The sequence below is a fragment of the Octodon degus genome, unplaced genomic scaffold (assembly GCF_000260255.1).
Source record: "Octodon degus isolate 3935 unplaced genomic scaffold, OctDeg1.0 scaffold00016, whole genome shotgun sequence".
Lineage (NCBI taxonomy): Eukaryota > Metazoa > Chordata > Mammalia > Rodentia > Octodontidae > Octodon > Octodon degus.
This window is the reverse complement of record NW_004524592.1, coordinates 12,484,370-12,500,426: the sequence shown is the minus strand read 5'-3', so window position 1 is coordinate 12,500,426 and position 16,057 is coordinate 12,484,370. Positions and strand designations below refer to the sequence as shown.

Here is a 16,057-nt window from a genome sequence, read left to right as displayed (position 1 = left end):
GAGAAGCAGGATTTCACCCATTCATTTAATCTAGGCTGTGCTAAAATAATTCTTCTCCATCATGGATTGGAAGACTTGTGGAACACTAAGTTTGGAAGAAGCATCTAGGTCCCATTGTTGCCTGCAAGGAGAGCTATGTACTACTCTATGACCAAAATACATGGGTCATGAATTTTAATGCATATGACCTCCCTCCACAAACTGCAAACGTCCTACTGTGTAGTCTTTTCTCTTTGAAAAAAAAAAATGGTTGTAGCATAGTCTGAAATATTGAATTGAATAAAATAGCCTCACTCTATTGTCAGACACCATTTAGTCAATGACTTTGGAAAACATAAAATCTCTAAAACACTGTTTTCCCATTTGATATATACATATAATCTTGTTACTACATATAAGTGTGTATGATATAATGTATATGAAATGTTAAATTATGCAAGGGGATAAGTAGTACTATATCATATAATACCTCAATATTAATCTTTCATATCATATCCTCAGGATAACTGCTTTTTTTCTCTTCCCAAACAGTTGAAACAAATGAAGTATACTGAAAGTTAAGGATGTGGCAATAAAAGATATTACTCCTACACAAATCTGTTCATTGTGCCAATATAATGTGCCAAAGTATAGTTAATTAGTATATTAAAATAAGCATAACTATATACATTAGAATTCACCAACAGGCAAAGTAATTATTATGGCATAGAAATAGTGATGAAAACACTCCTATTGCTTTTTTTTTTATCACATTTTAGACATTAATTTTATTCTTTTCAGGTTTTAATGTGTTAAACTCTTCCTTTAGACTAGATAATTAGAAAGATATGGTTCTATATTTTAATATGAAAATAATCTTTCATTATTAATCCATTCAAATCTCATCTAAAATCAGTTCATCAGTGCTAACAATTAAAGATAGAAAATATATGTGCTCAATTTCAAGAATTCAAAATAATGCCTTTCGAGTAAGCATTTCTTGTCTAGGGTGAGAGGATTGTTGGTTTTTCCAATTAAAGAAGTTTCTATACTGGAAATGAGTAGTCAATTGTGAAAATTATTTTTGAATAGCCAATTTGAATATCTCTAATTGTGTTCATTTCTTTTGAAAGATACAGAAGTTGGAATTTACAGTGTTTTGTTTGGTTACCCCAGCACTTCATTTATTAATTCTATTGTGAACAGGTTCCCCTATGAATTGTGGCTTTGAGTGCCTTTTCTGAGTAAATGTTTGAATCATAAGTAGGTTTGTTTTACTTAATGAATGAAAAATATCTAAAGGTCTACTAGCAGTTTTCAAGTTTACACACCACACTCTTTGGATTGATAGTAGCATCCCTGAGCTGCTGCCTGAATCCACACTTGAACTTTTCTGTATCAGCTGATGAGAAACACTTGAGGTTCACTGCAGTAGTGCCACCAGCTGACCAAAAGTATACTCTCTGCCCATGTTATCTGTGCAGTAATATCTGAGTGAGAGGTAGAACTATTTTTGCGGGGTTTTTTCCCTGATTGAAAAATTACTTAGCAATGAAAATTTGAAGTTTTTATTTGGTGATATACATAGCTCTCACATGAAGCAAAAGTGAGATGGAGATGAGAATAATTGGGTTAAAAGTGCTAATGTTGAATTTCCTTGGATTTAGGATTATTGGATTTTAGCTATTCAACATAGAAAAAGTCATGAAAAAAAAAATGAAATGAAAGTCAAGTACAAAAATTAGTCATCAGAGCCTGGGAGATGGCTCAGTAGAATAAGCGCTTCCCTGGCAAGCACAAGGGTCTGAGTTCAATCCCTGGTTCCACCAAAGAAAAACAATTAGTTATCAGGGCCAGCCAAATAGCTCAGCAGATTAAAGTGCCTGCAAGCAGGCACAGGGGCCGGTGGTTCAATCCCTGGACTGCCATGCCCGCCCTGCCCCTAAGGTGCGCCGAAGCAGCAATTGAGACTGGATGTGGTGGTGTGCGCCTATAATCCCAGCTCTTGGGAGGCTGTAAACAGGTGAATCACTATGAGTCCAATCTAGTAGTGAGACCCTGAACACCTTGCAAACCCTTCCCTAAAAAATACAAAAAAACAAAGTTATCTATAAGACATAACTAGACTATGTATATCAATACACTGTATTTATATGTATAGATTTAGATATTGTCCAAGAGGACAGATGTTAGAGATTTTGTAATGTGTTTTAGCTTTCTGAGACTGGGATGTACTTTTATCATATTTCTGTTCAGTGTGTACTTTTGTCTGTGCTAAGTCTATTTTTCAACTTGAGCATACTTTTTTTCTTAGGAATATTTTTGAAATAAAACATTAATGAATATTTTCAGGCAAATCAGAGAAATGTGATGAAAAGAGGAGGCAGTCCTTGTATTTCTTGAAAAGAGCCAAAATCAGCTATTTTAGGAATAGACACAATAAAAGAAGAAACCATTCATTATGTCATGGCCACAGAGCTCATAGACGTAATATCATTGATGAATTAAGAATTATGATATAGTAACTTGAAAATTTCAAGTTTGAAAAGATTAATTCTTTAGAACCAAGAAAAAATTACAATTCTCTAGACACAGTGTCTCTGTGATATGCATGTCCTCAAAAGTGAATGGTGTTGTTGCCTTGCTTGCAGCTGATTGCTGTGTTTGAGGAACAAGAACCACCCCACAAGACTGAGAGCCCAGGCGGAAGCGCTGCAGATTGGCAGAGCTCTGAGGCTTTGGAGACAGAAGTGGCTACATTTAAACCAATCGGTGGGGAAATCGAAGTAACCCCTTCCACTCTGAAGTTAGGTATGTGTACTGTCAGTGGCGGGCTGTTCACCTGGCTGTCATCTCATGGTTGTGTTGCTTCTTTATGACTTTCATCTTATGAATATTTTTTCTTTAAAAAAACATATTTGTCTTTCTCAGAATTGCTTTTGTAAAAAATTGTTCTTTGTGGCTTGTGCACATCAGCTAAGTACTGTAGATATTTTTGCCCTTGAACTGAAGGGGAATCTGAATTGCATGCCCTTGCAGTAACAGAGGGAGAGGCAAGATGGTAAGTGATGAGATGTGACAATCCTGTGAGGATTGCTTTTTAAGAATTTCTTGAAAAACTCATTTGGAAAAAGCAAAGGGTTACCAAGGAAGCCCAACAAGAAATAAAGCCCTCTTTCTTCCTCAGCTATCTTTTTTTTCTTCCAATGTATATCTCAGACTTAAGAGAGAATATGTTGAAGTTAGTTTTAAAATTCTTTCCTGCTGGTTTATTCAAATAAGAACAATTCATCTGGCAATTTTTCTCAGAATTCTTTTTCATAATATTTGTTTTGAAGGTGTTTATATAAAGAAAATAAACATTCTTCTAAAGTTTCAGTCAATTTACAACTCCAGCATATTTTGGTAATACCTCCTAAAGGTTAGCTCAATTTAGCAGCATGGAAGTTTTGAAAAATATGGTAATATTTTGGTTCATAAAACAGTTTTTGTTCCTGTCAAATATGTATACAACATTCTGGTCCTGCTTAACACACCTCTTTGAGTTTAATTCTAAGCCAGAGGATGGGCTTATCTCATTTTGCCAAGAAAGTTTTGGAGCACAAGGTATGCTCAGAGGATGCACATTCTCCATGTCAAGTGATATCTGTACTATTAAGTTGATTTTACATATCACTATACCGAATAACCATATTTGGTCCTGATACTCTGAAAAACATCTGTACTTTTTCTTTTAAAACCAACCACAGGCAAAGTTATGACCTAGAGACTTAATGCTTTTCTGCAGTTTTTTTGGAAGTCAGGCTAGCAAAGCAGTCTGCTGGTATCTGTGTGGCTGCATGGCACAGGATTGGGTGGGTAGAGGAGGCCTTGCAGCCTCATTTCTCATTTGCATAATGGATGCAGAGGCACCCATTATGCAAATGTATGACAGGAAAAGTAGGCAATAAGGGAAGACCAAAGGAGAAAATTGCTTGTTTTTAATATTTTACTTATAATCAAGTGCTATGAGCTCTAAAAGGCTTAACCTCAACATATCCAAGAAACTGGTTTTCAAATTTTCCTTTATAAAGTTTCTCAGGAAAACAATTTTGTTTTCTTTCAATGCTTTTACTTTTTTTTCCCATTGGATCAACTGAGCTTTCCCTTCTTGAAAGTATATTTTGTTCTTGTTCAGAACTGATATTTTGGTTAAAAAGGGACACTGAGCTGAAGTTAGTGGACTGAATAAAATAAATGCTTCACACTTAATACCCCATTTGAGTCTCAGAATACTTAGCTAGATTTTATTATTTTCTTCTTTTAAGAAATAAAGATTAGACACAGAGGTTTACTAACTCATAAAATCATATGGCTGTTGAGTGGCAAAGCCAGGATTTGAACCTTACTGGTCTAGTGTCAGGGACTGATCCTGTGACCCCAAGCTGCCTCTGATATGCTTTCCATAAAACAAAGTGATAAAACTTTCCTTCATGAGTATACACCAACAGTCTGAAAAGGCTCGCAAACTCAATTTTAGTTAGTAACATAAATTAAATGATGAAATTAGGCAACAGTCAAGTTTGGTGACAAAAGTTGCTGCCTCCCACACAGGGAGCCCAGAACCATGGCATCATCTGCAGCTCCTCCTTTTCCTTCTATACCTTTCCCTCTGTCCACTCTAGCTTCTCTGTCCACAGCTGCTCTGTCATGCCAAAGTATCATCAGTTAGATCACTGAGAAGGACCTCAAGTTGGCCTTTCACTCAGTGCCTTCCTTCTTAAGTCCATGCTATTGCCAGAATGACTTTTCTGAAGCACAGATCTGATTATACAAGTGTGCTGCTTAGAAAACATCCAGTTGTACCCGACTTCCCTGAGGACCATGTCCAAACTCAGCAGGAGGAATTTGGGCAGCAGTGAATGATGGGGGAGAGGATCATCCCTTTCCTTACCTTCTTGGTGTAGCAGATTTACTTTCCATTCCTAACATAATAAACAAGAAAATTATATATATATATATATATATCTGCTTTCAAGTAGAAATAGAAAAGTAAAGGAAGACAGCAAAAAGCCATTTTTGGTCTTTGTCATTCTCTTTTCCTCTTATTTGTCCCAGGGTAAGAAAGGGTCACAGGCAGGCACCTCAGGATGGGGGTATACAGTAGGCAGGAGATGTAGTGTTTCTGGCTCTTCAGGAGTATAACCAGTTGTGTTGTCTGCACTAAAATCCTGTTTAGGTGAGAAATTGGAAGGTACTGTCACAGAATGAATAGCCCTCCTCAGGTCAGAATGCCTATAACATGCCATTCTGCTTCTAAGTCCTCAGCCTTTTCATTGTCCCACTCGGTTCTTAGAAGCCATGAGGGCTGCTTTTGTCTCTGAAGGAGCACATTCACTAATATAGCCCAAGAAAATCAGGGCCTACTTATCACTGCTATTTTCATTCTTAAGGCCTAGTGAAGAAAATGGTAAAATTAATCATTATTTGTTTATACTCTTTTCTTATTAAAGAGTCACAATTAATAAATATTAGATATCAAAAGACTTTCATTCTTGCATCATTTAATCATCCAATGTGTCTTTTATTAATATCTCAGATCAAACTACACTCAGTGTTTCATACAATTTTATACCTTCTTTTCCAGTCCATGATAAGCAACAAAAATATCATGTGAAAGACCAATAACAACTCTCCCCATACTGTAGAATGAACACAGAGGTTGGCTCTCCTACTCAAGACTTAATACTCATGCACAGAATGTGCATGCATGTCATACTCACTGGTCTGCATGATGTAGCTATTTTTTCTTGGCCCATCTGTATTGCTAGTCACTCCATAGTCAAACTGTAAACACTCTGAGCCTCTGGCTATTTCCCAAATGTACTAATTTCTCTCAAATCTCTGAGTTTTGTAGGTAATGCTTCCTTGACTTGCATCACTCCTTTGGCTTCTTTTTTGTTTTTGTTTTTGTTTTTTTAAACCATGAATTCATGAACCTTTTAAACACACACACAAGTGAAACCTTTTTGTAAAACCTTGTCTGGATGTTTAAGGTAGTGGGATAAGTGTTAAAAAATGTATTTCTTTATTCTTCATTCAACAAAGATGAATGACAAAGGTAAGTATCAAAAATCTGCTAACTGAAAGGTTTCACATTTTCATGCTGTATGTATCAGTCAGGGTCTTATTAGAGGAACAGATATAGCACAAGGAAAGATATCACACAAGGTGTATAAATGCATAAGAAGGGGCCGGGGAGATAGCTCAGTAGAATAAGTGCTTCCCCGGCAAGCACAAGGGCCTGAGTTCAATCCTCGGTTCCACCAAAAACAAAAAAAAAAAAAACAAAAACAAACAAACAAAAAAATGTATAAGAAATTACAAGATTGGCTTACAATGCTCACTCAGAGTCAAATGAAGAAGCATGTAGAAGATATCTGCACACTGGAGACTGAAAGATTCAGCCCAAGATCTGGAGCTCACTGCAGTGTTCCATGCAAGTCTGTAGAGGAGGCCAGTGGGTCTGTGATGCAAGGCTGATGGGCCTGTGATGGAAGGCTGATGGGCCTGTGATGGAAGGTTGATGAGCCTGCAATGGAAGGCTGATGCAGAGGCCAGTGGGTCTGTGATGGAAGGCTGATAGGCCTGTGATGGAAGGCTGATGAGTCTACACCAGAAGGCTGAAGGATCCAAGACAGAGGCTGAAGAGTCTGCACTAGAAGCCAGGAGAGGACATCCAAGCTAACTGTGAAGAACAAGTTAGCTTGTGGGATGCACCATTCTTCCTCACTTCCCTTTTATATACTTTAAGTGATGAGTCACTCTAGGGTAGGGCCTCCACACCCTAGGGAGGGGCTGCCATGCAATTGGGTGTGGAATTGCTGAGCTAATTTAGTTAAGCTTTTAACTTCTCAAGTTACACAGTATGTCAACCACTGTACTGTATAAGTTAATGGGAAATATTTTTATTTTGTAAGAGAAGGTTTAAGTCAAGTGGACAACCACACAATTCCAACTTAATTGATCTAAATTATTTGTTGCCGTTTATTTTCTAATGGATTTTCTATTGTAATGTCAAATGACTGAACTATGACTTAGTCTCAACTAGCAAATCCTTCTAACATTTCAAGATTCTATATTTCAAAACTGGCCAGTGTCTATTTTTATATATCCTAAAATTGTTAACCTAAGAGTATGCTTAAGAGATAAGGTGGCTAAGACACCAGATGGAGTAGCAAAGAGTCACTCATCATAGAGAGGGTCATAATAGTAAAATCACATAGTTCAAAAATTTTCTAGATCTGTTCTGTGGAACATATGGGTCTTCTGAGCATGTTTCCATAGCTGAACAGATGTTTGACACTAGTGAGTTAATATTTATTCATGCTCCACTTCTGGATAAATAGCATTGATTATTGTAGCAAGGAAAGAAGGAGTCCAGAAGCATATTGAGTAGGCAGTAAGCAAAATGCTTCCTAGAAGTCCTATGGCAAAAAAAAAACAGCTTTACTCAAAAGCATTATGCACCTCTCAGAAGAGATTTTGTGAAATACTGGTTTTGAAAGGCACTGCTCCATATAGTTTGATGATTGGCAGGTGCCCAGACATTTGACATTGTATTACAAATGAACATGTAAAAGGTTAAAATCAGTGTGTCCTCTGATGTCCAAAAACTAATTGGTTAAGGAACTAGGATTAGAATCTGTGTCTCCTGGCTTCTAGTAGAGAGCTCTTTCTATTCCACAACACTTTGGGGATTAATTATAAATTTCAATTATACTTCTCTTTTCAATACTATATGTAAAATAGTACCTCATATCCTTTTGGAGTTGAGATAGAGTGTATATTAATGAGTATATACTATATATAGCTGTAGGTTAAAGTGAATAAAGACATCAAGACCAGAAAATGGAGGTGGATAAAATTTCATTTAAATCCTGTGAAGTTTAGAAGTAAATTTGCTCTTCTCATTTCCCATGCATTTAGCAAGAGTGTGACTAGAGGTGTGCTTTAGGGAAAGAATATCTCATGCTAAGAGGATTCTTGGAGATTATTTTTCTACAATGTGGATTTTTCTGTATTTTTTGATACTTCTATCATGTGCACATAGAGTCATAGGCAAATAAGAACAATTAGTGTAGGTAATTGTTATGAAGAGTCCTGTAGCCTTTCCCTGACTGTTCCTTGTATTGGCTTTTTGATCAATGGTTCCTGATCTTTTTGTCCCTGAAAGGTATTCTGCAGCCTTAATCTAGGATTGATTCAGTTTTTGGTCTTAAAGAGCCAGTCACATGGATCTCATTTAAATGCTAGAGTCTGAACTAGCTCTGAGTCTTAGACATTTCACATATTTCAGAACTGCATTTTTCCAAACAAAAGATAAATTGAGACACATTTGGTTTTTTATACAAGTGGAAAATCCAGTTTCAAGGACATCCAGATCAGTCTTTGCTATGTCATAACCATACCCTCTAGGCCACTGTTTCCTTGACTGTAAAGTAGGCCTTTCTGCAATGGTTGATGATCATCCTAAGAGTATGTCACTAATACCACAGTGACTTTGAATCCAAATCCATGCTCCTGCCAGTTTTTCCCCCTTATGGCCCCAATTAGCAGCTTTCTTCTGTACCTTTTGATAATTTCTCTCAGTACTTGTTGATTGAAATTTTCTATTTCAGGATCAAGATTACATGAGAAAATATTTATTTAGTTATAATTATTTTAGCAATGCAATTTAAATAGTGTTTCAGGATAAAAGGTTCTTTAAATTTGGCTGTTGTCACTTTTGTGATCTATGTTAGCTGGATGTAAAGTAATCTGATTAAAGTTTGTAGTTTAAATGATTATTAGCTTTATTCTCCTCTGTATGTTAAACTTTGAAGAGGAGATACTTTCTATTTGAAAGTGATTCCTGCTTTTGAGACTTAAAAGGTGGTTCAGATACTTTATTGTTTCCATGTGTGTTTGTGAGCCTGAAAAACTCAAATGGAAATCATGATTATATGTTTGTTATAATTATTTTGGAAACACTGAGTTCTCTCCTTTCTCTTCAGTAGTTCTCAGAAAATATTGTGTAGTCACAGATTATTGTTGAAAATTATGACTCTTTTCTATCTGATTTTGAATAGTTCACTGCATAAGGAAACATATGGGAACATTTTACTCAATTCTTAAGGAAACCAAATCCCTTTATGGCAGTGATCTTTAGGAAAACACAGAGAAGGAGGAAGCTCATTCCTTTAATTAGGCTGCAGTGTGTAAGTAGCTGCTGTGCCCATAATGTGAGTTTAAGTATTGGCATCTGATCCTAGACAAACACACTCACACCACACACATGGCAGAACTAAAGCCCAGGGCCGGCTTTTGCGGCTGATTTGAATTTGGACTACAAAGCACATAAGCATGGGAAGTTTCGTTATTGCTGGAAGGTCTCTGCTATAGGCTTGCAACCTGAGTTAAAATTACCAAAGAACTGAGGTCATTTACTCGCATGAATCCATAAGTCATAATTTGATCATTGAGTTACATCCTATTTGCTTTCTGTTGAAGCTGATTGAAAAGTTAGCACCTAGAAAAAGCTTTTCTTTCTTTCTCTTTTTCTTCCTGGGGAGCCTTTTTTTTCCGCTCACAGGCTTAGATGAATGATGTTGTAATTAGCTATGGTAACCTTACTAGGCTATCATCAATCAGTTATAGCCACATAGTCAACAATACCTGTGCACGCTTCATGGAATGGTGGCAACTAAATCAGGGCTAAGGAGGTGGCAGCATTTATAACTTAGGTTAGCACCACTCTACTTTTGCTCTATTTGTCTTGATTTTAATTTTGTTATTGTTAGGTAAAATAATGCTTTGGGGAAAATGTCAGGTTACTCATGGAAAGTCTAAAATAGTAATGCTTTAGTTGAAAGAATGCAATGAATACCAAAAGACAGGCAGCTCCTAACAAATTTTTAAAATAATTACCAAATCTTTTCTTTGTGTTAAGTACAATACAAATGTGACTGATATTTTAAATAATGTACTTTAAAATATATCTGACATGGCTACCCCTTGCATTTAAATGGTAGACATACCAGACTTTATGACCAGGCTATCAGTTCATATCATTCTGTAAAGAATAGTATGATAAAGTTACCTTAAAAACATTCTCTCTTCCTATAAATGTCTCTTAAATGAAATACCACTTATGAAATTACATTTTATACTTCAGAAAAGTAAACAAGAATTTCCACTATCAAAATAGAATCCCCTAGTTTTGTTTTTACTCTTTTAAATTCATTTAATCTTTTTGTTTTAGTCTTATTTGAGTTCTCTTTTTTCTAGCTTGCTTTAGTTATCCTTCATCTGTTTTTAAAAAATTTACCTGATATATGTAATGGCTAAATTTGGTAACTAGGTTGGTAGTAGGTTGGCTGTACTCTGCTAGAAAATTATTAGATGGATCTTCCATTTAACCAGTGTTAAGAGGCACTTAAAAACCATGCTTTCATTCTTGTTCTTTTCCAGCTGTATTTTCTGAGTTGATTATGTGACCTCTAAAAAAACAGAGTTCACCCTCTCCCCTTTGGCCTCTTACCAGTGCGGGCCCACACTGAGCTGGAGTCTGCAGATCCTTTAATAAACACTCGGAATGAAAGGTCACCTTTCCTACTGTTCACTTGATATTAGACCCCTGGGTTTTTAAGCCTCTTTTGCAGATTGCTTTTAATAGTAAGGCCAGTGAAGCTGTGTTTGCAGAGGCCTAGGCCTCAAGTAGTGAAAATATTCTCAGTGATGCGATCATATTTTGTTCCTTATAGTCCCCTGAACTACTGATAAAATGATTTATGGTTTATCCTTTAAAAGAAAGGGGGTGAAAAACAATGTACATACCAATAATTTCTTTTCTGTCTTCACTGTGACAAACTCATCTTCCTTTCTCTGGGATAGTCTCCAGTGCTCCCCCACTTTTAGGTACTGTGGAACCAAAGAGAATTGCCCTTTGTTCTCTCAACATAGGTGCTATTTGTTTAGCCAAACCACATTTAACATGTCTATTACAACATGCTTATCTGTATTAAAGACTTGTTAATGAAGAGAATTATAGTGTCATACATCGTATTTTCTTTATGGACCTAAAATAGATATTTTCCTGCAAATTTTAATTATCTCCAAATTATTTATAATAACCATCTTATTTTTTGTAGTTTGTAATTTAGCATCTTGCTAACAATTCAATATAGGTAAAGCTTCTTTTATACACTGTGTGTGTGTATTTATATGTGTCTGTGCATACCTATAATTCTTTTTTTTTCTTTCCACCCAGATGGGCAAAGAAAAAAATCCACTAATTTAATTATTTACAGAAGATCCATCTTAAGGACAAGTCACTCAGAGTTGGACACGCTTTTATGACTGGCTCAGGATTTTCTCATTTGGTTTATCTGATAAAGACATATGATGAATTATGCCCCAATATATAAACATTCAGTTATTTCCTTTTTTGTACCCTACTTGAAATTTTAGTAAAATCTTGATTTGATTCAATGAAAATAAGAAATATGGAAACAGCTCCATCTGTTCATTCTCACATGCAAAGTGATAAGGAAAAGTGACAGTCTTTGCTTAGGAATTGCCATAAGAAAAACTGTCTCGCTTTTGTTTACCCTCTTTGCAGTGTTTACCAGATAAGAAAGCAGAGTAGGCCTCCAGATAGCTCCACCATACCCTGGGAGCTTCTTTCTGAAGCAGGTGGCACCCCTGGTGTGATACACAGAAAATACTACTCTTTCTGTTTACTCATTAACCTAATGACAATTATTGATAGCTATGAGAAAAGACAGGTAGCGTAAAATACCAGAACTATTCTGATTTTTTTGTGTGTGTGGAACCGGGGATTGAACTCAGGCCCTCGTGCTTGCCAGGGAAGTGCTTATTTCACTGAGCCATCTCCCTGGCCCCTGATTTTTTTTTTCTATATAAATATGAGGCTCTTCATTAAACTCAAACTCATCTACAGATGGAATAAATTTGGGACTTCATTCTGTTCGTAAATTAGAGGCAAGTAAATTATGTGATGCGTCTTTTTGTTTATATAGAAGACTTTACTGTAGCTACTTACCATGTGGCATACAGTATATTATGATCAACAAAAATGAGTGGGCTATTGTCTTACCACTGCCTTCTTAAAGGCATACTGCTTACATTTGGTATCTTAAGATCACATTGATTAAAATAAGACATGACTTCAGTGCCCATTTACTTAAAACCATTAGGAAGAATGGTGTTTCTTTGTCTTCAGGCACAGGAAGAAAGGCATAGATAGCAACAAGCTGAACAGCCATGCCTCATCTGGTGCTGTATAATTGTGATGAGATGATCAATTAAACTCTACTTGTGTTTTTAAAATAAATAGACTTTCTACCCCAGAGATCTGAATGCATGAGTCAAGCTTCTTGTTTTAGTCACAGTTCAGGACTAATGTCCTTTGACCTGGTGACTTTAGTTTGGTATTACATTTACTACTCTGGCAGGGAGTTCAGCATCCGTACTACTAACATCTGCACTTTCCAGAAGATTTAGCTTAAGCTATGGAAATCAGTATGTTTGGTTTCAAAGCTAGAGAAAATAGCAGTGTATCTGTCACTGACTTCAGTTGATCAATAATTACTTATTGATGGCCTAGTAGATAAAAAGCATTATATTAGGCTACCAAAGGAATATAGAGTAACAGAAGTCAGGCATTCATTCCTAAGCAGTTTGTAATTCTGTTGACTTAAAATACATTACTGAGTGATTCTCTTAACATGGTTACAATTCCATTTTTATAATTTAACACTGTTGTTATAATGATGCAGAGCATACAATGACAGAATCTCTAGTTGAAAGATGTCTTACCATGTAAGTTAATTCAGATGCTCCCAAATGCTTCCTGTGCCATTAGTCATATGTAATTTCAGTCCATCTTTCAGTTAATTATCTTTTCTGTGGATCTTCAGTCTGTGGAAGTAAATGAAAATAAAAGGTGTTAGCCTGTCTATGATTCTAGTCTCTGTGACCCTTTAGGTTGTCAGAGTTAATTTTATCTCCTGTTGAGCAATAAAAAATAACTAAGATCCCAAGTCTTCTCATGATCCCTGGCAATGTCTTCTGCTGTCCAACTGCATTTCTCCAAGACTCTCTTGGATTCAAGGTTGACTGTCTGTCTACCAATTCATTATTTTCCCTGATGCCACTCCAGTCACTTGTACTCTTTTAATTCAAGGTAGTGAATCCAGAGACCAGATTACTTCTCTGTAACTTCAGTAGGCTTGCTGTTGTAAGGCTTACTGGTGCCTAAACAGGAGATGTCTGTCTAGAACCTACTTCTTGCTGCTTTCTCACTTAGCATGCATATAAATTACTGAGTAGGCAGTCCAGAGGCGCCCTTTTCTTGTGTACTGCCTCATCCTAATTTGTTTGTGTAACAGAGAGGCTGAAGGAAAATCATTTTCAGTCCCTCTGTTCTTTGAGCTCAAAACACTGTTATCCATTGTGAGGTTCTAAATTAGTGTAAATGTAGTTGTCCTCTCCTCTACACTGTAAATACAATGAGAGGGATGCATTTTCTTTGACTTTGGGAGAATGAGTTTTGTATTTTTTCACTTTTTCAATCCAGTCATTAATTTGAAAAACTTACTCAAAAGTAAATTTTCTTTAAAATACCTTTCTTTATCCCCTTATTGTCCTATTTAAAAACTAATATTCAGCATTTGTTTGTTAGTTGTTAACAGCTTGCTATAACAATGTGCTGTCATGTCTCCTCAGAAATAGTTTTTCCTCAGTAACCAAACTATTTGACTTCATTTCTTCTCTAAGATTTGATGAAACATGCAGGCAATGCATTATTTGCAAGATAAAACAAAGAAACAAACAAAAACCACATAAAAAGAAATAGAGGACAGTAATAATATTATGTATTTACTCTACAGCAGTATAGTATTGAAATTAAGAGCACAGGCAAGTTCAGAATGGCACTGCCCCTTAATGCAAGCTATGTAATCTGAGAAGAGTTACTTTATCTCACATATAGATTTCCTTATGAAAAAGGAGTAATAATAATAATCCAATTTTGTTGCCTTGTTAAAGTCAAATGTGCCACATAACAATTGGTATGTCACTACTAGTAGCTATTGTTATTTTTATCATGTTTTTGATAATTTGGAAAAAAAGAGATCTCCTTTGTACAATAGATCTTATCTGATCCTTGGTTCTCACTGTTCCCATGTTTAACTTTCAACCTATGAAATCATTTCCTGAACTTAATTGAACCATCTTATGATATTCTTTCTGTAGGTATCCTACCTTTTAACTCGCATGGACTATATTGAGTGATAAAGAATGATCTTGGTGAAATACATAGTTAATATTTATAATACAGTTAATGTATATAAGTAATAAAACACTTTGGAATTTGTTTTTATAATACCTTTTTAAAAACAGGCACATAGCTCCTGGGCTGCAGGTTGAACACACCTGAAAGTTAAGTTTCTGTTTTCTTTTTCCTCAAACGTAGAAGATAAGTGGTAAAAGTTTTCTGATGCCAGAACAGTAGCCAGGGAGATTCCTCAGAACCATATGAAGGCTGCAAAGTTTGCATACATGCTTGATTTTACAGGTTTGAATGAGAGTGATTGCTTTGATTCTTTTAATTTTTTACTCAAGTATTTACTTTCATACCCTCCATGTCACCTAGCATATGGTTCATATAATTTTCTCTCACCATTGGTGAGTGCTTCCTGCTCATGCTGGACAGCACCTTTACAAGAGAGAATAAGAATACTTTTAAAATTAACTTAATTGCCATTAGTTATGATTATGCAGGTTTGCCAGGGATAGGGCTTCTGCACTAAAATACAGAAACTAGTAAAATCTGGATTTTCTTTGAGGTATTCACAATTCAGTACAGTGGTTCTCATTTTTACTTTTCATAGAGTCATTGCATAGATATTACTTACAAATACAACTCACTGCCTTGGTTGTACTGATCTTTATGTGATATTCTTGCAACTCAAAGCAGTAGCTATTTTGATACAGTAGTCCTGTTTTACTGCTTTCAGGAACTATCTCTCCTTTCTCCATCTAGCAGTTGGGTTACTTTGCAATAAGTGCTTAGACCATGGCCAGACCTAAGCACTGCTGCCAGTTTCCTTCACCCTATTCCAGTTAGCACACAAGTTCGAGGCTTGACGATGCAGGCCTGCCTCTGTTCACATCAGTAGCTTCTCCCCACGCTGCCCAAGTCCATGAAACAGTGCCCCATCCAAATCCTGTGACAGTGTCATGAAAATGCTAGCTTACATTTCTTACCTAGTCACTCCAGAACATATAATCTTTAAGGTCAAGCATGAGTGGCAGCTCCTGCCTAAAATGTTTTCCGACTGAATCATTCGAGCTGAGTAGCAAACATTGACTATAGAGGATGTGTAACATTTCAGTACTCATAGAACATGCATTTACTCAGGCTTAAATTGGTATAGACCTGGAGGGGAATGAGTCATTGTGCCAAATAAAATTAATCACTTTTTAAAATTGTAATGTGCTCTGTAGGACTTGTCTTTTTGTTTCATTTTTCTTGAGAGGAAAGTTTCAAGTAAATGTGTCCAACAGAAGAATGGATATAATTATCTCAATATAGAACAACTGAAAATATTTCACAGAAAGGATGCAAATAATTGGGTATTTTTTTGTCTTGTTTTGCTTGGATTATCTGGATAATTGCCTCCATTTTCCACCTGACTTGGTATAACTAGACACATCCTGGGTATTTTTCAAGAGGTGGTTATTCTGTTTTCTTAGAGTGGGTTGAAACTGAAAGGGTTGATGAGTGTGAAATATTGGTGCAGTTAAAGCAATTGTGGTTATCAAACTGGGGGTGGGCCTGATGACTTTTAGACATTATGTAAGAATTTCCTTATTTGAGTCCAAACATGAGGTCCTGAGTTTGGTTCCCAGTTAAAAAAAAAAAAAAAAAAAAAAATCCTCATTCGGTCATTGCATTCTGAAATAATCTTTGGTGTTATTTAGTCTAAAGCAAATGTAGCCATTAATCTTATATTCTGGCCCTAATCAACTG

The 16,057-nt window shown here is 36.0% G+C and overlaps 1 protein-coding gene across 1 annotated transcript in view; it reads left to right on the top strand.

Annotated features, from left to right (window-relative positions):
* The window catches only part of Pard3b (par-3 family cell polarity regulator beta), a 1,028,738-nt gene that overhangs the window by 304,143 nt on the left and 708,538 nt on the right, over positions 1-16,057 (top strand). The window contains exon 3 of the mRNA XM_004626728.2: positions 2,631-2,790. Coding sequence (XP_004626785.1) covers positions 2,631-2,790 — 160 coding nt within the window. The remainder of the gene's footprint in view (positions 1-2,630; positions 2,791-16,057) is intronic.